A 21,872-nucleotide genomic window follows, 5' to 3' on the forward strand; every position below is an offset into this window, starting at 1 on the left:
CATGGAAGGACCCAGTCAGCTATGAATTACTTATTGAAGTATTGCTGTTGCAGGCTAGCAGTTTTACCTGCTTAGGAAAAGTGACAGTATACTGTTAGAAGTAGAAAGTAATTCTATTAAAAAGAGACTGTACAGTCCAGGGACTGCTCTGTGACAGGCTTATGGAATCTTCTAGCCTCCCAGCCTTTCAAACACAACATAATGATGGAGAGCACGTGAATTCCAAAGTCTGCGAGGACCAACTTCCTGGTTTAAGTTTAACTGAGTGTACTTGCTGTAATTGTGTGGCCTCACAATTTAAATAAAAGATGTTAGTTGTGTTTATTTTTGGATTTATCTAAAACTGATGATGTACCAGCCAGTATAATCTTCTGTTTTCTGCCTATATACACTAAGCTACCAGTCTCAGAAATTACTTTGTATGATTTTTAAAATATGGTTCTTCAGACCAAGAAGTTAATAGGCCGACAGTTTGAAATTCATCACACAACAAGTCAGCTAATGCAGTTTTAGAGTGGGCCTGCACTTCTGTTGTGATCTAGGTCTGTTTATACCGCCTTTCTGTCATTTCCCCATACCGTAGATACCTCTGACATGACCTCATAGTGTCACAAATTTCCCTCTCCATGATAGGGCTGACATGCTCCATCTTGTCATGGAGAGCAGATTGATAGCCCTTGTTCTGCTGTGTACCCTTAGTAGGCTCCATGTTGTTTTCTTTATAACTTTATCAGCCTCTCACATCACTGTGGAGGAATTTTGCCCTAGCTTTCGTTAGCGTTGCTTCAGTTCATTGAGATTTGGGGGCATTTGTTTGTGCACAGCTTTCTCAAGGTCCCGCCACAGCATTTTTTATTTTATTTTATTTTTTTTACTGGCCATTGCAAAGGTTTGATTCTTTTTCTTGTTGTTACAGATTTGCTGCTGTGTGTTGGATCATTGTCTTGTTGCATGACATAATTTGGGGTAAGTTTTAGCTGTCGGAGACGCAGCGGCACATTTGAGTCTAGAAAACTTTGGTATACAGAGGCTTTCATGGTCAACTCAATTTCTGCAGAGTTCCCAGGTCCAAATCATCACTGTGATTGATGGTTTGTACAAGGGCTGCACAGCAAATCGACTTTTAATCTCAATAACAAACATGATTGAGCGAAAATTCCAAAACCAAAAGCCAATCAAGTGCTGTCTAAATCATTCAGCTTTTTTTTTTATTATTATTTTTACAGCTTTTAAAAAAAATCTCATAGGTTTTATTTTATGTGAGGCACGTTCTGGTTTTGTACAGGTGACCACATGCCTGCATAGGCCAATCCCTGCTGTTTCTGCAGTGTGCAGCTTGAAGTGTCCTAGGCTAGTGTGGATGAGTAACACTACGCTGAAACACAGAACAACAAAATTCAAATGTCGGGCACATCTGAGGGTGAAGAGCATGGCCTTTGAAGTTGATCATCCATCCACTTCTTGGTAATATTTCCCCTGGCAATCATTCCCAACAGGCCAAAATTGTTCAGTCTTTTTCTAATTGTACTCTTATGAATTTTAATATCTAATGTGCTAACTGAGTAGTGTAGAGGTTTTCTGAGCAGTGCGTGGTCTGACCTTGGGAGGAATTTGCTGGTATTTCCACTCCTGGGAAAATTAGCGACTGCTTTGAATGCTTTCCATTTGCGAATAATCTGCCTCACTGAAGAATGCCGAATTTCTAATTGTTATAAGCCTTACCGGACTGATGGACAGTAACAATAAGATCATTGCTCAACACTTGCTCATGATCAGGAAATCAAATGCATGTGATTAGCAGCACTCGGCTTTAACTTACCCTCTAAGCAGTAATGGTGTTTTTGGTTTTTCACTCGCTGATTCTAAATGTTGGGTTAATGGTTGTTAAATAAATAAATAGTTGGTGTATGTCATGTTTGTGCGTAACTGATTTTAAGGCCCACTAGGGACCAGGCTACTTTCGTTCTGATATGTAAAGCCTTATAACTGAAGGAGAGCTTTCTCCTTACCAGGACTATATATATCCTTATCAGTCCTCATTAGCACTTCCTTCCAGATTAATCCATTAATATATACCGCATACTTAATACCAAGTGTTCTGTTATGCAAAATGTCCGCTTTGCTCTCCTTGAGTGCAATATGTTATTTGAGGCCGTCACCTTCAGCAGTGCCAGTGAAAGGCACAGTATGCTGACAATTACTGTGCAGTCCTAATGGTATGGATTTATTTTTTCTCTCTCTGATGCCATCAACACTTTTGTAGGGCTCAGTAATGAACCCAGAGCTGGCATTCGCTTTGTAAAAGTCTTTGCCGTTCAGCTAAACTATGAAATAAGCAGGGAGTCATTTCATTTCTTTTCTTTCTTTTTTTTAACCAAGAAGCTATATTTCTCATTGTGGACATGAAATTGGATTGAGCTCTTACTGCACAAAATAATCTCATTGTACTTTTTCAGAAGTGGCTTAAAAAGTTGACATAGATTGAAAGAGGCGCTGTGCAGCGCTCAATCCTCCATTTCACACAGAAGCTCAGAGAAATCCTGTAATAAATTTCCCATTTTTACTGTAATTAATAGTGAAATTGTCTCCTCTGCCTCTCAGTCCTGACAGGCTTTCTGCGGGGAGTTAAATCTTCGTATCTCTGCAGTGAATGATGGTGTGTGTCACTTGTACGACAGCTGTAACTCCCTCTGCCGTCTTGCTGAACGGTTTCGGTGGTCTTTTTTAATCTGCTTGGCCTGTCGATGGCATTAGCAGGTGATTAAATGAATTAGCCTGACCCGGAGACATTAGCACTGGGCTGGAACTCGGGGTGTGAGGGATTGAGGGAGCTGTGGTGGTGATCGGGGAGGGCGCTGGCTCTTTCTGCACACACAGTTTGTCATGACATAGAGGGGTTTGTACAACTTGCATGAATGCGTGCACACGTATAGAAAACACACAGACACGCGCTCTGTCAAACACAATGGGGTATTGTATGTGTGACACTACCACTACTGTGTCTCCACGCAGTACGTCCTGACACAGCACACGCCCTCTCGCTGCTAAATGTCATGTGAAGTTACTGACATGATTAGTGTATCAAAGTGGGCCAAGTGTGTATACTCACGGTGACAGTTACGTGTTGTGAATGCTCCAGGGTTGGACAAATAAACAAGATAACGTGTTTGATAATCATTTGAGTCACTTTTTGATACAAGATAACTTTGTAACTTGGGTTATCTTCAGCCTGCCCTAATTTTGAATCATTGCAAACGGAGCACCTTTGCGATTCGTTGTGCTTTATTTTTGGAAACAGTCCAAAATTCCGATGGAAACTGCTGTGCGTTAAATGTTTCCGTCCTTTGATGAAAGGCTTTGTTGTTGATGTTTTGCCGTCTGGTTGCGCGATTTGTGTCTTTTGACCTTTCTGGCTTTACATCTGCTCGTGACAGGCAGAGACAGATCAGAGCATTGCAGCACATCATGTACAGAAGCATCCACATTGAGAGAAAGCGGACACATGCGTCGAGTGAGTTGCTGATTGACAGGGTCACGGCCGTTGTGGGCGGAGCCTTCTTATTTTGGCAACGGTGCTTTCAGGCTGAGAGGGCAGCTGTGAAACTTTATACCGTTTAATTGCCATCTGGTGAAGTAAGTGCTTGTTAAGGTGATCTATTCACTACTTGAAGAAAACTCTCATTGGAGTTACAAGAAGTGTATTTGTAATGCATTATGAGGGCATTTTATGATGATATTAGGCATTCACGATGGAATAAGTGACTGAATGTGAAGTCATTAAAAAGATAGTGGCTTCATTTGAGATATTATTAAAGTCTTTTATAAGCTGTTAAATAGAGAGGTGTGCATACTTGGCATATTAAAAAAAACTTGTGTTTTCAGTGGGAAAAAAATGACCTCTATGCTGTTTTTAGTCAGCACTGATTCTACTCGAATACTGACACTGCTTTTGTAGTCAGCCAGCATCCATTTAAGCTGAACACTTATCTCTATTCATTGTGTTAAAAACTTTCTTCGTCAAAAACATTTTAATGAGCTGCTGAGTGGGACAAAAAGGTGACATGAGGGGGAAACGGCCTTTAGGTGTGGGACCACTGGGCTTCGTTTTCAACTTCAGACCTGTTAATTTATTCTATTTTTTTTTTTTGTGAGCAAATGTGCTTAAGGACACTGATGATGGTGCTCAGAGAAAAACATTCAAAATGAGTGACTGACTTGGAAATTCTAATAGATGAAATGTCATTTTGAAGCAGTGAATAGAAAATCGTGCCTACCTTGCATTGCCTCAGTGCATGGGGGATTAACTTTGTGTTCATTTGTGCTGCTCCTCATAAACCCTTTCTTACAGACTACACTGGGTGTATCTACGTGGGTGGAAGAGAAGGTCTTGCATTTTCTTACAATTAGAGGAAGTCTTCTAATTACAGATAAAATGCTCAGTCGGTTCCAGCTGGGCTCTGTGTTCAGTGCAAGTTTGTATTATCGTAAAAATGTCTGTCCTGGTCGATCATGGTGTCCAGTGAAAACAGCAAGTAGAGTTCAAGTCTACAGTAACTGATTCCTGTGCAGATACCTCAGCAGCTGATGCATCAGTTCACAGCAACCCAACAAAGCTAATGTTTGTTTTATTATAAACATCTAAAAGCAGGGGTGGGTTACTTTGTGGAGAAAGTGGAGGCGTGTGCAGCATAAAAAGTCTTTAATCTTTCATAAAAGGTGTTTAACCCGTCAAACACTTTTTAATACGAAGCATTTAGCGTGCATTAGCAGTAGCATAATCCAGGCTGTGTTGCAGACAAATGCTAGTCATTAGTAGGGATGGGTATCGTTTAGGTTTTATCCGATACCAGTACCAAACCGGTACTTTTGAAACGGTGCCGGTGCTTAAACGGTGCTCGAACCGGTGCTTAAAGAATGGAGAACACAAAATTGGTCCAAAAACCTCTCATGTTCAGCTGTTTTTTTTGTAAAAAGATAACAATGTTAGCCTTTCCTGCAGCTATAGGGGATTTATGGCATCACTCTTGGCTGGAAGCAGTGCTTAAACAATGGAAAAAACACAAACTTTGTCCAAAAACCTCTCATGTTTAGCTGTTTTCCACTTTTTCTTTGGTCATTTTAGCCTTTTTGGCCAGGGTGAAGAGAGCATCTGCCATCAAACAAGAAGACAGCCGCATGTAACTACGACGGTGTTTGCTAGTTCACCTTACATGCATTAATGTAATAACGTGGTTAGCCTACTCAACGTAAATTACACACGAACAACGTTAAGCTACTCACGCAGAGAAGAACGGCTGCTGCTGCATCATCATCCGTCATCATTTCTGCTGCACTGGCAGGGCTAGGGGCCAGGACGCTCCTCTTCGGGTTCTTGGGGGATGTTGCTAACTCCGGGTCCGATAACAGGCACCACACCCGCAGTAGATGTGCCCGGTGTGAGGTCTCGCAGCAAGCTATCAAATACGGCGCATTTCTCGGCTTTTAAAAAAATGCCTTATGCGTCGCCAGGTGTTTCATCAGATTCGAGGTGTTACCTCCTTTGCACAGTATCACCTTAAAGCACTTGTTGCAGGCTGCTGAGTTTGCATCTTTTGCTGTGAAGTACAGCCAGACTTTGACCGCTTCGCCTTGGGCGTTTTTAATCTGTAGCTCTGCTCTAAAAGAACGTACGTACCTGGGCCCGCCTACTATGCTTGCAAAGGTAAAATGATTGGCTAGAATTCAAAGTGTATTACATCTCAAGGGAAAAAAGCACCGAAATGTGCGCTGCTTTTCGGTCTGGTTACCACCGTTTATGTCAGAACCGGTGTCATAATGACACCGGATACCGGTACCCATCCCTAGTCATTAGCTGTATCAAACTGACACGATTGATTTAAAGAGCCTTTCTATCATTACCACCGAGGAAGTTCTGTGAGTCTGTCTGTCTCTTGGGATGCACACAGATATTCATCAGAGTTATATCAAAGACTTTGGAGTAGATGATAAGGATCTAGTTTGGGGAATTTTTTTTAATTGAATTGTTTTTTTTATCTTTGCACTGACATTTCACGCCATATCTTCTCAAAAACAGCTTGATGTTCTCAAGGAAAAAAACATCACAAACCAATCTGGATATGTTGGATATCAGAGGTTTTTGCACAGTGTGGGCTTAGCGGAGTTATGCACTCATGCTCGCCTCTTGTTATAAAATGAGAAATACACTGCATGTATTTGAACTACATCTTACTACCCCCCACGGTGCCCTGTCCTTTTCTTTTGTTGGTTGAACTGTTTTCAAACTTTAGATTTTACTTCTGTGTTTTCATATTCCTGCTTCCATAGAAGCTGGGTTTGAACTAACCCAGCAGCACCTGCCTGTGCAGCAGACGTGAAGACAGACATGGATAAATGCACACAACTACTTTCCATCGCTGCCTCAGTGGCCTGCACCCACAGATGGTGGCTGAATGTGTTTCCACCACATTGACAGTTTGGGTTTATGGCATACTTTCCTTTCCAGACCAGTTAAATGGTAATCTTAATTTCACAGATTTGATCTCAACGCACACAAATTCTCATTCTTGTGTGACAAAAGTATAATTTTGTTAGTTTAAGATTTAAAAAACTTTCAGTCTCGATCTTGGATTGAATCATTTTTGGTCTATTTTGTTGCAGTCTTTATCACCAAATGGAAGAGTGTGAAGTGTGAGTTTGCTGTCGACCTTGAAATCAGTCGACCTTAAGTAGGATTCTCTTGCGAAATAAAGTATATTCCTCTCTGCTGCTGACGAACACGATTCAAACATTATCCGGCATTATATGGAGACAAAAATCCTGCCAGGCATTTAAGAGGTTTAGATGAAATCCTGCCAATGGAGTATTATGTCCTGTACTGTGGTGTGACACACTCTGCTGCCATTATCTATATGTCTATAACCCTTAGTGCCCATTCACCTTCATAATGATGATGGAAAGTCCTAAATGACCTCAGTTCAGCTGGTTTCTGGAGATGCTGGTGGCTTAAAGCGGATGTCAGTGCTGCTGCACACACACACACACCAATGGATGAGGCCTTCGTTGGAAGCATTTATTCCTTGCTTAAGCATTTTAACACAATCCCAATAAATGAGCAAACTTACGAACACCCACTTTACCTGACCTGGATCATAGAGGTGCGAGTGATCAGTGAAAGAAAGTACGTCTCCGTTTCTTTTTGAAGCTCGTCCTGCGCGAGCAGTAGTAAACAGCTTAAAGCTAGAAAAACCCCCAAACTTCATTTGTTAGGACATATTGCTTTTTGAGGCCCTGCCTTTGCCTTTCATGTTATACCTTTTCTTCTTAGACTTGAAACAGGAAAGTCAATTATGGGTTGAGACTAAAAGGTTAAATGGAAAGTCTACTTCAGAAGGATTTCCTGTCTATTACTTTATGAGGAAAGAGTGTGTTCCTAAAATCCAGGCTGCTTATGTTTTGTAGTGACCTCGCCTGCAGTTCTGTGACATTGCAATCACAGCAAAACAGGGCTTTTGTTGTAGCAGCTGCCAATTTATGAAGACAACAACCTAGCCTGAATAAATTCAGACTGTTTATTGCAAAACTGTTTGAAAAACTGTGTATAATTGCTCTGTTTCGGGAATTTGAAAAACCAGGTCAGACACCGAACGTGAAGCAGCTGCTGCTGCTAGTAAAGTGTTTGTGCTTCACGTTCAGTGTCTGTCCTGCTTTTTGCCTTAATTGTTATCAAATGTATGCTGTCTTTTTCGCAGAATGCGTGAGCGTAGTGTAACGTTCGTATCTGCAGCCAGGGAGCCGATTGAGGTCAATCTGTGATTTGCAGCCTTGGCCCCGGGCGCCAGCTGTGATATCACCAGAGGCTTTACAGTCACCAGAACACCCTGTGTTTTACATATCTTTGCCTCCTGTGAGGCCATCGTATCAGGTACAACTGTTCGCCTTGTCTGATATTTAGGTCCTGATGAAGCACCTTGTGGGCCAGACGGTCTCCCCTTGAGGCTGCGAATGATTTATTCTCTGCTATCAGAAACTGTTTAATAAACACCAATGACTGTGCTGATGTCAATTTTACTCTTCGGCTGGTTTCATCTTACAAAAACAAGTCGGCGTATCAGCGTGTGGGCATCTTTAAGTTTTAGAGACTGAGTGAAATCATCCAGTGGAAATGCCTTTATATGCTCTGTGTCACTGCTCCCAGAATACAGCATGATAAACAGCATGCTGTCAGCAGTCTTTCAGAAGCTGTCGACTTCAGAGATAAACTGTGCTTTTTATGGATTTTGATGTGCAAATTTCAAATGTAAAACAAGCTGATTGGCTACCATTTTTATTTCATGTCTTTTTACATGTTACACCATTCTCATCTGGTTATGGTCACTTTATATAATAATATTTCATCTTTATTCATTATGGAACAATTTAAAAATCAGAAAAAGGTCTAGAGAAGACTTTATTTGAAAGATTATATTAGACTACACGCCGGGGTTTTTCCACAGTTCACAGAAAAACTTAATGACCAGTGTGTTAGCATGCTAGGCTGTTGTGACACGGAGGAACGTCGGTTTCGTCAGTTACCCAGAATATTATGACATCCACAAATGTTCATTTCACCACTTGCATATCAGCCTTTATATGTTTCCTAACCAAACTAATTTAGTTATTTAATAATGTATGGTGCCAATAGAGGAAATGCAAAGGTTACAGATGTGTCACTGGTGCAACTTTGATGAGTCGCAGTACTATCAAACGCATATTGTGAAAGAAAAGTAAAAAGTTGAAGTGATTTACTACTACAAGGAATTACAGAGCAGAAATCAAAAGTTTAAATCTGACAATTAGGATTTACACGTCATATAGAGCCCGATCTGAAAATTACCACCCACTTATACTACTGCCATTTGTGTTTTCAAGGGTCAAAATGTATTTTAGTCATTTCTGGTTCCTGCCAAGAACTTTCTGATTTACTAACATATCATGAAAACCAGAGCCAAATGACCGTTTTAAGCATCATTTTCATTTTCAGGGACCCAAAATGAGCAAAATCCAATGACATTTATTTTGGCTGTAGACCAGCGCAACACCTTCATGAACAATGAGAGTGCTGCATGGTTTAAGCACTGACTTTTACCATCTAACGAGGGAAAAAATTCACTCCTTCATTCCTCACATTTCCTGCTTTTGCATGTTATTAAATAGCATAGTGTGTTTTGTGCTGTATCCCTATATTCGCCTTCTTTTTCCTCTTACCTCCAAACTGGTTGCAGTAGACGGCTATCCCTCTCAGTCATCCTCTTAGGGAGTTCTTCAATCCCTCTGTTGTCAAGTGCTGCTCATTGGTTCTTTACATTATAGTATAAAGTGTCTCGCGTTGACTTTATACTGCACATGACAGCAGGGTCACAAACACAAGCAAGCGAAGCTTCTGTTGCAAGTTCCACTTTGACATCAAAATAGCAGCAAGTCTGTACATTCTGTAGCCCAGAAACCAGTGCACAACCAGCACACTGCCATACTGGAGCCATAACTTGAGAAACATACAGAGGAGCTGGCAGACATTTTTCATAAGAGTTCCCCCAAAAGCTGCACCATATGGCTGCCTGAGAGGCAAATGAAAAAGTTCACATTTTGCTGCTTGTAAAGTTAATCACTGCTGCTGCACAGTAACGTAAAAGGACAGCCTGGTTAAGCATGTGAACATTTTGATCAACTCAAAACTTCTGTCAGGGATTTTCCCTGGGATTGTGACAGCTGCACAGTTGGATTTTAGTCAGAAACTTTGATTGTGAGCCATATACGTGTTTATTCTGTGGCACAATCTGGACAACTGATTTAATTCAAATCGGTTCTGTTAAACAAGAGGAAGAACTAAAACTTTACAACAGATATATATATACATATATGTGTTAAACTACATGTGAAGTAACACAAAGTTTAACATATCTCTCATCAACAGTTGGGTAGGTTTCTATCTTCCTGTCTTTTCTGTCACTTGGTGTATATGTCTGCGTGTGCGTGTAACATCATTACCTCTGCTCTGATTCCTCTAACTTGATCAACAGTAGCTCCTGGGTTTCATATTTCCTGCACTAATGCCATTGAGCATCAAAGACAGCTAAGGAAAACAGTGGACGCTCTGTGTTTGTCACACATCCCTTCTGAAGTTAATTCACTTTGGCTGCTGCCCTGACAAATCGCAGCGAAAGGAAGAGAGCATGGGGTCAGTTGGAGCTGAGACTAAATATCCACTCCCACAGAAACACTGCTGTCTGAACACCAATCAAAGAAAGTCAATTATTAGACACTGGAAACCTGTTTGGAACTGTTGAAAGAAGAAATTAAAAGTTAAAGTAGATTAGATTTTTGTCCCCAGGTCCTAAAAAGAAAATAAATTGTCTACTGTAGAACATAAAAAGCAGAGACTTGCTCAGTGACCACAAACTGAAAAAGGAAGACTGTTGCCAAAAGTTGTGGAGAAGACAGACTATATGTCCAGTGATGAGGATGAGACACAGAATCACTTGCCCTCATTGATGACCTTCTTCCGCCTGTTGTGGGCTACGTGTTGAACTAGGCCTTAGTCATGTCTCTCAGCCTTGCCATTGGTGTTTGCTGCCATGTTGTTTTGGAGTGGTTTTGCTAGCATTTTTCCAGGTGGTGTCCATCTTAGAGCAGTTTACCTTTTACTGGGTGTCGGTATTCTGAGCCGTAAAGGATATCCGGTTTGACAAAGCTGTTATAAAGTCTGACCTGTGTTCAGCAGCTGTGTGGGCTGGAGTGTTGCAAATGCTCTGCATGCCTTGCCAGGGTTTGCACTGCTGTCATTTTGTGCTGAATTGTTCTCGCTGACAAGGCTGTGAAGGTAGGCAGGGCCTTGACATAGCACAGAGGACCACTTTTAACTGATGGGTGCACAACACCTTGGTTTTGGAGGTGTTGATGTTTAGAGCTGTTTGCCTGTTTCCTGGAAAAGGTTTCATTTTCCTCCTGCAGACTGCAGACAAACTGTTCTCTTTAACAGAAAAGTGTATTTCAAATTCATATTTCAAATTTAATGAATTCTTAAAGTTAAATTTACGCCTTTGAGAAGCTGACAAGATGCTGCTGCTTAGCATGCACAAATATGCATTAACCTGAGTGACACATGCATTTATCTACGCTAACAGATCCTGTTCCGATCCGATACAGATACCTTAGCTCTAAATATTTGCAGATACGGAGCACTGATCCGTTACCAGTTTTAAACAAGAAGCACTCTGAGAGCACAAGTCTCCACCAAAAGAAATATATACTTATTCAGGAACACTGAACATGTATTCAAATTGCTGAATGAAATGCAAACAGGCAAATTCTACCAAAAACCCAACTTCGGTGGTGGAGGTGTTTGAGATGCTGTATTCCTCACTCTGAAGACAGGGTTGAGCTGTTCCTTCGTGTATAAGGAACTCAGGCTCGATTTAAATATGGCATGTCCGCCATTACCTGCCCGAAGCCGGAAGTGATGTCATTTTCGCGAAAGGGCCTTATAAGCCTATGTTGGTGTTTTTAAAAGTCATGTTTGACTTTATGCTTTTCTGTATCGTTTTTGGGATGCTTAGAACTCAAATTACACTGTTGGAAATAGTTTATTTTGATGCATTATAATATTTATTTTCATTTTTCCTGTATTATATAAAAAATAGTGTATCTCAAAAATAAAACTATGAAGACACTCAAAATAAATTTCTCGTGGTTGGAAATTATTTTGTGCAACCTTTTTGTATTTATAGTTTTGAGGGATAATACGGTGGCCCTGAGAGGCCAAACGGACTGCAACTTCAGAAAACACTTGCAAAAAGAAAAATGCAGCAAAAAGAAAAACGCTGCAAAAAGAAAGACGCTGCAAAAAGAAAGACGCTGCACTGCAACTTCAAGAAAAACGCTGCACTGCAAAAAGAAATACGCTGCAAAAAGAAAGACGCTGCACTGCAACTTCAAGAAAAACGCTGCACTGCAAAAAGAAAAACGCTGCAAAAAGAAAAGCGCTGCAAAAGCACACAAAGCACAACGGAAATAGGAAAAAAGACAACGGAAATGTTCCTGGGGAGACAATAACCCGACGGACCAGTTGCACGAACCAAAACAAGCTGTCTTTTTTTTTTTTTTTTTTTTTTTTAACCAAAACAAGCTGTCTGTCACTACCCGATCCGTACCGGAAACCCGATCGGTCACCCGCATGCGCAGGGGTTTTCTTCTTCTTCTGTTCGTTTAATGGCAGTTTACTCCCCAGTGTACGAGGATACCGCCACCTGCTGACTGAGCTAGTGAACCCTATTGTAAACTGAATTAGCGTCATCACAAACGTGTGTTACATTTGATTTAGTGATAATCGAGTGTGTTTATGCTTGTCTGTGTGGAGAGGATTGTTGGAATAGTGATGATGATGTCCGCTATCACTGTCAATTGCCAGTAAACACTTCATCTGGCTGATGAACCTTCACGTGACATATTATAAAGTCTGTATTATTAACTCTGTCATTAGGCACCATTCTTCTTATTTGACGGTGCTGTTGTTCAATAGGGGAACGCTCTCTGTTGAGGAGAAAAGAAAAACTTTGTTGCGGTTACGGATTATCCATTGTTTAAATGTCCCGGTAGTCAAAAAGGCTGAGAAATGCTAGGAGCTAAATGGTTGCTAACCGTGTCATTCAAATATATTGAATGTCGCAATGTTGGCAAAGAGAGGAAGTGACGTAAGATTTGCGCATGCGGGGTACCGTGCAACTGGTCCGTCGGGTTATTGTCTCCCCAGGAACATTTCCGTTGTCTTTTTTCCTATTTCCGTTGTGCTTTGTGTGCTTTTGCAGCGCTTTTCTTTTTGCAGCGTTTTTCTTTTTGCAGTGCAGCGTTTTTCTTGAAGTTGCAGTGCAGCATCTTTCTTTTTGCAGCGTTTTCCTTTTTGCAGCATTTTTCTTTTTGCAAGTGTTTTCTGAAGTTGCAGTCCGTTTGGCCTCTCAGGGCCACCGTAGGATAAGCCTCTTAAATTTTTCTAACTAGAAATATATGTAAAAAACAAAAACAATTTTCAATTTTTTTTGTAGTTTATTGCACTACAATTTTTTGCAATTTATGTAGTTACTATGAACTTAATGCATACATATTATTAAAATTTGGGCTATAACGGTTGTATTGATATATGGAAACTTGAAATTATATTTTTCGCAAAGAAACTCCGTCTTGTGGTTTGCGACCTGGTGCTGCTGTCCATGCACCCGGATTTGCGACATACTTTACGGTAACTCAAAACAAAGACTGCACCCTCGGCACTTGCTGTTTACAGACTGCGTACTTTCTAGATGACCACAGGTCAGGTGGTATATCGTGATACATATCATTATTGTGATATAAAATAATTCGTATCGTGATAAATATTTTTTCCATATCGCCCAGCACTACATCCAGGAATATGTATGATACTGCAATACTGTACTCTCAGGCTAATAAAGCCTATTTTGATCTGGATGGGCTCATTCACAGTACCTCAGAGGAAACTTTAACATTGTAAAATCCAATATGTTGTAAAATAAAACGGCTTCATACATTTTTTTTTTTTTTTTTAAAGAGGTTTTAGACCCAGTTTATTAATCGACATTTCCCTCATCTGCTTCATTTGAAAACTCGTGGTGTTAGAGTTAAATCCCGAATCTCACACTCATTTCCCATGATTTGTGCATTAACTGGCCGCTTTATTAGGTACATCTGTTCAAGTGCTTTCTAATGCAGATATCGACTCACGGTCCAGCACAGGCCAACACCTCAGTACGTTTAGAAACAGTAGAGACGAGCTGTTGAAGTTCAAGCCGAGCATCGGAATGGGGAAGAGAGGCAATTTAAATGACTTTGGACGTGGCACGATTGCAGGTGCGATATCCACTTTCGCGGATGATCAGAAATCTTTTGCTCCTTTTGTAACCGAGCAGCAGTGTTGCGAGGGCGTGTGCATGTGTGAGTTTATTATCTCATCAGCTCGTTCGCTAAAATCAGCCCCTATAAACCAGAAACGGGCGGCTGTCTCTCTGGCTGCAGTTCAGCTGTGCAAACTTTCATTTCGCCGATAAAATAGGACAGTAAAAACTTTAATGCTCTTTGCTAAATATATAAAGTATAATATGAGCAAAACAGTCAAGTCTGCAGGTCGTTTACACTTTCTACATATAAAAATAAAACTCATCGCAGATGAAGTTGTGTAGGCGCGCTGCTGTGTGTGACATTGTTTATAACCCTTGTCTGTAACCTTCCACATCATCCAAGCGGTGTCCTTATTACCCAGCATGGTGCATTTCCTGTGTTAGCAGTGATAGGCCTCGGGATGAGCTTCACGGTGTGTTTCATGCCCTTACTTGAATGCATGGGCCTCCTTGAGGAGGAGCAGGAACAGATGCTTCTGACAGAACAAACAATATCACACAGTATTTATGCACCGAGTTGATACTATCACAGTACGGTGGGAGTAAGTAGTAGTCTGTCAGAGTATGCTCGCAGGCAAAACATTAATAATTCTTCTAATGAAGTGTGTAGTTTTTTCATGTATTCGTGCATTGCATATCTGTGCAGCACTAATGTATACTTAACAGTATACAGACCATCTTAAAAACCAACAAGTGAAACTGAGACAGGAATTCTGCGTTCACTGTCAGTTTCCTAAACGACCTCCGGTGCAAGAACTGCCGACAGCTTCGATTTTAAATTCCTGCAGAATAATCTGAGACCCTGCAGCTAATCCTGCATCGACCTTTGAGTGATGACACATTCTTTATTTACTATCACGGCCCGTTGTCTCCATCTCGTCGGTTTTGAGTGAGAAGCTGTGAGAACCCGCTCACCTCTTTGTGCTGGAAACTCTTATGCATCTAAGAGTCAACGGTGTGTCAAGGTTTCGTTTCATTTGTGTGCTGTGATGACATTTTTGCACCGCTCACTTGGCTGCCACTTGAGAATGTTAACGGAAAACTTCTGTTGAGCCAAGCGGAGACAGACGCGCTGTGCTGGTAAGCTGGCGACTGAAAGTGATGCTGTAGGAAGTGATTGTGCTCCTTGCTTCCTGTCCGTGTTTTTAGCACTTTGGTGCTGCAGAGGAAATGTAGAACGAGGTTGGTGGAGGCTGAATACATAAAGCAGCGATTTGCATTGTGGAGCCTTTCATCAGGGGATGCAGCCAGACTGCACAGGTTTCACTGGTGAACAGCTGCGGGCACAGGGAAATGCTTATCAGTGGTTACGTGATGGTAAGTAACAGAAAAGAAGCCAGCATGTGTCATGCATCCAGCATGCAGATGTTGACGTTTCAAGCTATTTACTTAGTGTTGTTTGTTTTTGGTGTGTGTGTGTGTTTGTGTGAGAAATGATCAACGATCGCGTGATAATCCTGCCGGACTTGATGAGAAGTTTTTCTGGCCGTGGCGTTAAAGCGTCCGTACATTGTTGTGAGTGCTGTTCAAAGGAAGTAGCCTGACAAAACTCAATCACTGCACTTTCCACTTACTGTTCCTGCATGTTTATTCTTTATTTACTCAGCTTAACTTTTTGCAGCTGCTGATCTTTATACAATGACCAAAGTAAATTGTCTCCTTTTTAGGTTTCACCACACGGTTAGCTGTTTTTTTCTGCATGTCCACAAAAATTACGAGAAACTGAAAAATGGGCTTTTGCTGGTTCGCTCACGGTGCTGCTGTCAATTGTCAGAGAGAAAAGGAGAGATGCATTTTATTCATGTTTACACGAATGCAGCGCTGACATGAAAAGTCCCCGCGTCAACTCGCTGCTCCGGTGCTTTTTTTCTCTCTCATTGTGCTGGCGCTTGCTTGTAGTGTTCAGGAAGCGGTTTGCCTTGATGGAGGATGGTAGAAAAACCCGTTAACAGCTCACAATTCAAGTGGATCACCAAGACTATGACTCATGCAGTTCAGTTAAACATTGAAACCGTGACCTCTCATTCTTGCTCTTGATTCTCTCTTAAGTGAAAATATGCAAGTTGGTGAAAGAAGTGAAGCGGTCATGAACAAAATATTGATTTCATATTTGTTCACAACAGACAAAAGAAAGTAGACTCAAACGGTGGTTCGGTGCCTTGTTAACTGGTAGCTTGTTCTGGGGTCTGTTTAACTAGGACACCAGAATGCAGCTCTGTGCACTTTGCTGTGGTGTGTCAGACCAGCACTTCTTTTAAATGTCAGTGTGTCCCAATAGACTCTGCAATGTAGAGCTTTTACAACTTTAAAGTCCAGAGTCGGCTTGAATAACAAGCATCAAACAACTTTCACGTTTTATTTACTGGTGTATTAAAGTTCCAGATGATAAAAAGTTTATAGCTGGCATTTTGTGGCTCAGCTTTTCCCTCCGTCTCTTCTTCCAGGTCGTTCACTGCCGCTGAAAGGATGATAACGATCGTGGGAGGAGGCCACGGCCGGAGGTGCAGCCCTCGCTAGAATCCTACTTCTCTTCCAGTTCACCCCTTTACCATCGCCCAGTGTTGCTGTCCACCCCACCCCAACCCGGCACCATGGCCAACCACCTGGAGCTGATCCAAGAGCTGCAGCAGCTGGACAAGGTGCCCAGTCTGGAGAGACTGCGGGCAGCCCAGAAGCGGCGCACCCAGCAGCTGAAGAGATGGGCTGTGTATGAGAAGGAGATGCAAAACAAGAAGCGAAAGGCCGACAAGAAGGGACGCATTGCCAACAGCCTCCAGCAATCAGAGCCCAAGAAACACGTGTCGTTTGCCGCCAGCGTGGCGCTCCTGGAGGCTTCGGCCAGGAATGATCCAGATGAAGGTAAGACCAGTACAGCATATCAATGATATGTGCAGATCAGAAAATAAAAGGGTGGCTTATTTATTTCTGCTTGCCTAATTATAACTAGTTTGGATTCATTACATCAAGTATCCTAAATATTTTGATTTAGCGATGAAATAAAGGTATTATTTATGGATGTGGGGCAGGGTGAGTAGAGCTGGGGTTATTTCTTTGTTGCTTGCGAGACGACAGGAGGATGAACAGGCTGCACCGAGGCCGGCGTTGCCCTTTTAATTTATTTGTTGAACTTTAGTATTCCTTGTTTCAAAAATAAATAGTTTAAATAAAGTTTTGCTCAACTGAGCTCAGACTTACCCTCGACACCGCGTTTGAATAATGACGCTAATTTCGGCCTCACCACACTACTTCCCCCGGATATCAAAATGCCAAGGTCAGGAAAACGATTAGCTTGGCCTGCCCACTTAAACCGCCAGTGGAAGTCACTCCATTCCAATTGAATTTGTTCTGCTAGGAGACTGTTTTATCATTGAGAAATAATGGAGTTGTCACACTGAGATGAAACTCTGCCAGTCTTTTAATTAAAATTTCTACGGATGGGGCCCCCCTATTTGGAGATAATAATTGTTTTCCTCCAGTACCGGCAGCCCCGTGTTGCTGTGGCTGTGCTAACAGTGTGTCGGCGATGCAGGGATGATAACAGGCTGCTATCGCTTAGATTTTGCGTCTAATTTAACGTCACTGTAACTTGAAATTGGATTGAAGTTTGTTTTATTTATTTGTTTTTTTTTAATCGTCACAAATGCAGCCCACAGCAGTGCTACTGTATATTCTTTGCTCATGCAAGCTGTCTTCACAGATAGGACATCCCTCTCAAGGCTGATGTATTTTCACAATAATTTTTACAAGGCTGAAGCTACTCTGCTGTGCCTGCACACACACGTGGACTGTTCACTGGCACGTCTAAGCTCCAGCTGGAGTGTGAGACACTAGAAGTCTTGTGATGTCTACAGGGGTCTGCTGGATTTTTATCACGGCGTGTAGCCGAAATTAAACTTTGGTGTAAGCAAAAGGAAGTTACTTAGTTGGGTAAAACTGAAAAAGGAAATCTTTGATGTTTTTGTTGCTGGTTTCATTGTTGTGCGTGATGTGAGAAATGGTTTGAGCATCATTTCGGGGCTTTTATTGCAAACTGCTGCGCTGTGTGTATTTCCCAGAAGGTCTGCTGAGGCACTTCGACTGCACCAGGATGTTGGGGCTGATCGTGTGAGTCTTTAGATTGGTTTTGAGAAACCACACGAGGAAGCAAGGAACACACAATGTCTACTCATCAATATTGAAGGTTCCCTTTCAGGGATGGTTTAACAGCAACAAACATTTGTCTGCTGTCACACACTTACTCGTGTCAGATCGAATGAGTATTTGTACACCACTGATAGATCTCTTTGTTTTGAACTCTTCAGCTGTGTCCTCCATGTTAAGGATGCACACATACAAAATACTTTACGATTGATTCCTGATAAATTTTTCAAGTGTAGAAAAAGGAGGTTTTTAATTTCAATACAGCTAGACGGGGGATACATTATTGCTTTGACTGTACACTGTGTCCCTTCTCCTTCTGATGCAGTTATCGATAAACTGGCTAATTAATTGAGCGTTAATGCTTTGACTTGCCGGAGCTGCTATAATGTGATTCCTTGTGGTTGCAAATGGATTAGGATGAAGTTAGCAAAAGTGAAAAGACTTCATGTTCTTCTGTGACACAGTTGTGTCGTGACTGTGCTATACAACGAGCTACGATTACCACCTCTAAGCACAAATTTATTATCGGAGTCTCAAGACTGTTTAGAAATAATAAAAGAGGGCTTGCATGTGGTTCAGGTGTACAAAAGCTCCACCATCATGACTGTCAGAATAACATGCCAGCAGAGAGAAAAGGAATTTTCCAAATTTAGTGTGCATGATTTTTGATGGTTCTCTGCTTTTGATTCCCTTTCCTTCTCCTTATGTAGTACTTCCGTATAGAGATGTCTGCTATCACTACTGTCTAATGAGAGTGACCATGAAAGAGGCAGGGAGGGGAAAAAAAAAAAAGGGAGACAGGATGTAGTGTTGCCCACACAGCTCCAGTGGCAGCTGGCTAGCTTAGGAGCTTGATAATCTCCTCTCTCATTCCCTCTGGTCCCCAAATGCTCGATCAGGCGTCATGAGTCCACACACTGTGCTGCTCCAGCACACAGCACCCTTTTTAAAGAAATGTTACATGACAGTGTCATTTCAAAAAGGCATATATATATAAAAGGAAATCGAAAGTAGATGAAATGATGGGAAAAGGTTGAGGCATTTTTAGAAATCAGGACTGTTTATTGGACAGAAGTTAAACCCCTGGTCGGCCTAAACAATGACTACAAAGGCGGCGCTAGCAGCGGCGAGTTGACGATGAGGCTGGGAACAAAAGTAGCCATCATCACCTCTTTTTCATGAAGAGGACGGAAGGGAGAGAAGTAAATACAGAGAGACTAACTTTGACCCAGGAGTCGCTCTAACAGCCTCAAGGCCACAATAAGATGAGAGGCTGGGCTGAGTCATGTTTAATCCCTGATTGGTTGGAGTAGGCGAGCTGCTTCCTGTGATTCTTTGCCTGCTCTTTTTTTCTCTCCCTGTGGTTTGGGTCAGAGCTTCAGAGCGCGTTGGCTGGAGGCGGCCTGTGATTGTGTGAGGACATAATAACCAATATTATGTGTGATAACTCCTATGCATGCTTTATAAATGAAGTTTTTTGTGTATTTTCAAGCTTTATTATATTGACTGTTATTAAAATCTATGTAGATGCAGGTGTACAGGTGTTATGCTTGCATTTAAGTGTGTGTGTGTGTGTGTGTGTGTGTGTGTGTGTGTGTGTGTGTGTGCATCCGTGCGTATTCTTGTCATTATAACTTCCTGTCTGCTGAGAGAGGAAGCAGACTCACCAGACTGTGAGAGACACGGCACGGGTATGGTGAAACTGCAGAGGGTATATTGTACATTTATGTTTAAGAATATGTGTGTGTGTGTGTGTGTGTGTGTATGCAAAAAGTTTTTGTGTGGTTGTGACAGAGAGAGAAGGAAGAATATTTGAGCTTACGTGAATGCAAATTTTGAGTGTCTGTCTCAAGATGTGTGAAAGCAGCAGTGAGTAGGAAAGTGCTGGATCCCGAGTGTGAGTCCATTTCTTCGTCCCGTGGTTCGCACCATCCTGAACCCACTGCCCTCTCATAGTGATGAAGGCTGATGGCTGTGAAATTACTGTGAAGCACTTTGGTGTCTTTTATGCGCGCCTCTTCGGCAACTGAGATGGATGGGATTTCTCCAGAGAACTGCCGTCCTGCAGAGGAGCAGCCAGTGGGGTCAGAAGGAACTGTCAACAAAACCCAAAGACAGTCAGCGTGGTATGACCTGACATTTCCTCCTAAAACCGCTGGGTAATCTGATGAGATGGCCCAGGAGTCAACAGTATTAATGGAAAGAGGGGAAAAAAGTAAGAGTAGAACTGTAGAGGGGGGGAAAATGTCTGACTTAAAGCCTTTAAACACAGTCAGAAAGCAAAATCTGAGAAAACAATGGAGGCATTTGGAGGAAACCAACTATAATAAGCGAGAGTGTAAGTGGGTGAAAAGTAGTGTGAATGAACAGGACGTTCAGTAACTGCTTTTCAGTATCTTGTGGCGTCTTTTTGTTTTCAATGTCTGTTTGTAAGAGCTGCTTTTTTGGAAACCCCCCCCCCCCGGATCATTCAAACAACATGCTGTCTGACTTTGTCTGGGGGGGTGGGGGGTTTACGGTCGTTCCCAGAAGCAACAGCTGAAGGCGGGTTGAAAAGCAGCCTGTCAAACACACTGACAGAATTGTTGCCACCGATAGTTGTAAATCAAATAGGACAAAGAAAGCTTAGGGCTTCAAACCTCTCCTTATCTTTTATCTGTGCTGCTGCTCAATCGCAGTACAAACTTTTAGATATTTTGGTGCAACATCTCCCTCACCAAGCTATCATACATGCCAAGAAGGAAGCTGTAAAACGGGTCTAAAAAGGGGAGGAAAGTCTTGTGAATGTGTAAAATGCACAAACATCTGTGGGGAGAAATAATCAACTTGTTCTACTTCTAAATTTGTGCCTCTTCTTCGCTCTATGAGAGGGCTTCGGCTTTTCTGATCATGTGAACGGCAGCAGTGACAGAAGCAGTGGTGTTCTCTTGAACCCAGGTTGTGTTTTGCAGCTTCTTTGCCTTTCCCACCCCTGAGCTCTATTTATTTATACACCCACTCACGTGGCAACACCCAGCACGCTAATTACCACTTATTCCCTACTGAAAATCATAACTTGTAACTCAGCGTTTGAAAAGCCACACTTAAAATCCACGTTCCATTTTTAGCGATGCGGCTTTTGCTCTTGGTTCACAACCTTTTTTTTTTTCTTCTTCTGCCATATCACCATAAAAACAAAGAGGAGGAATAAATGTGGATTTCGGGATAGAAAAATACTCCTGCAGGAGAATTCACATGTGGCTTTTCCCTCGTCTCTTTTCTCTTCGTATTTATTTGTTTGCAAATTAGGTCTCAGAGGAGCTTTTGTCTTCTTCTGCTGTCTTATTAGACTCATAAGGCCTTCCCCTCAGAGGCCTCGGCCAGGCTTAGCTGCTCCCAGGCATATGGCAGCAATAGAGTGCCATTAAAAAAAGAAGGCAGCACACACATAAATGCTTCACATCAGATGTCACCGCTTGTCAAGAGAAGAGTGACCTTCAACAGTAATATCTGTTCAGTCTCTTTCGTTCACACTCCTCAGTTCACTGTTTCCAGCTTTCTCTCATTCTTCATTTTTTATCTATAGGAGGAACAAACTACACACTGGTTCATCTCTACATCTGGTTTCACACACCAACCAACTCTTTCTATCGGAGCACATAAGAAATTGAAGAGCCCAGATGGTTAAAAGAAGCTTTGTGTTGGATTTTCACATCCAGTGACCTTCTGCTTTTAGAAAATAAATCTGTTCTAAATGATTTAAGGTGGTTGAATGACTTTTGGCAGCACAGTGCTTGGATTCAAAATATTAGA

At 41.8% G+C, this 21,872-nt stretch overlaps 1 protein-coding gene across 3 annotated transcripts in view; it reads left to right on the forward strand.

Moving 5' to 3' along the window:
* ppp1r16b (protein phosphatase 1, regulatory subunit 16B) overlaps positions 1-21,872 on the forward strand; it is a 93,212-nt gene that overhangs the window by 16,743 nt on the left and 54,597 nt on the right. For 2 of the 3 annotated variants that reach the window (XM_040008155.1, XM_040008172.1), the window contains exon 2: positions 16,385-16,799. In XM_040008155.1, coding sequence (XP_039864089.1) covers positions 16,532-16,799 — 268 coding nt within the window. In that variant the 5' untranslated portion in view covers positions 16,385-16,531. Of the gene's footprint in view, positions 1-13,105; positions 15,258-16,384; positions 16,800-21,872 lie in introns of those variants that run through there. The other variant, XM_040008164.1, reaches the window with a different exon arrangement.

The sequence above is a fragment of the Simochromis diagramma genome, unplaced genomic scaffold (assembly GCF_900408965.1).
Source record: "Simochromis diagramma unplaced genomic scaffold, fSimDia1.1 OVJJ01000320.1, whole genome shotgun sequence".
Taxonomy (NCBI): domain Eukaryota; kingdom Metazoa; phylum Chordata; class Actinopteri; order Cichliformes; family Cichlidae; genus Simochromis; species Simochromis diagramma.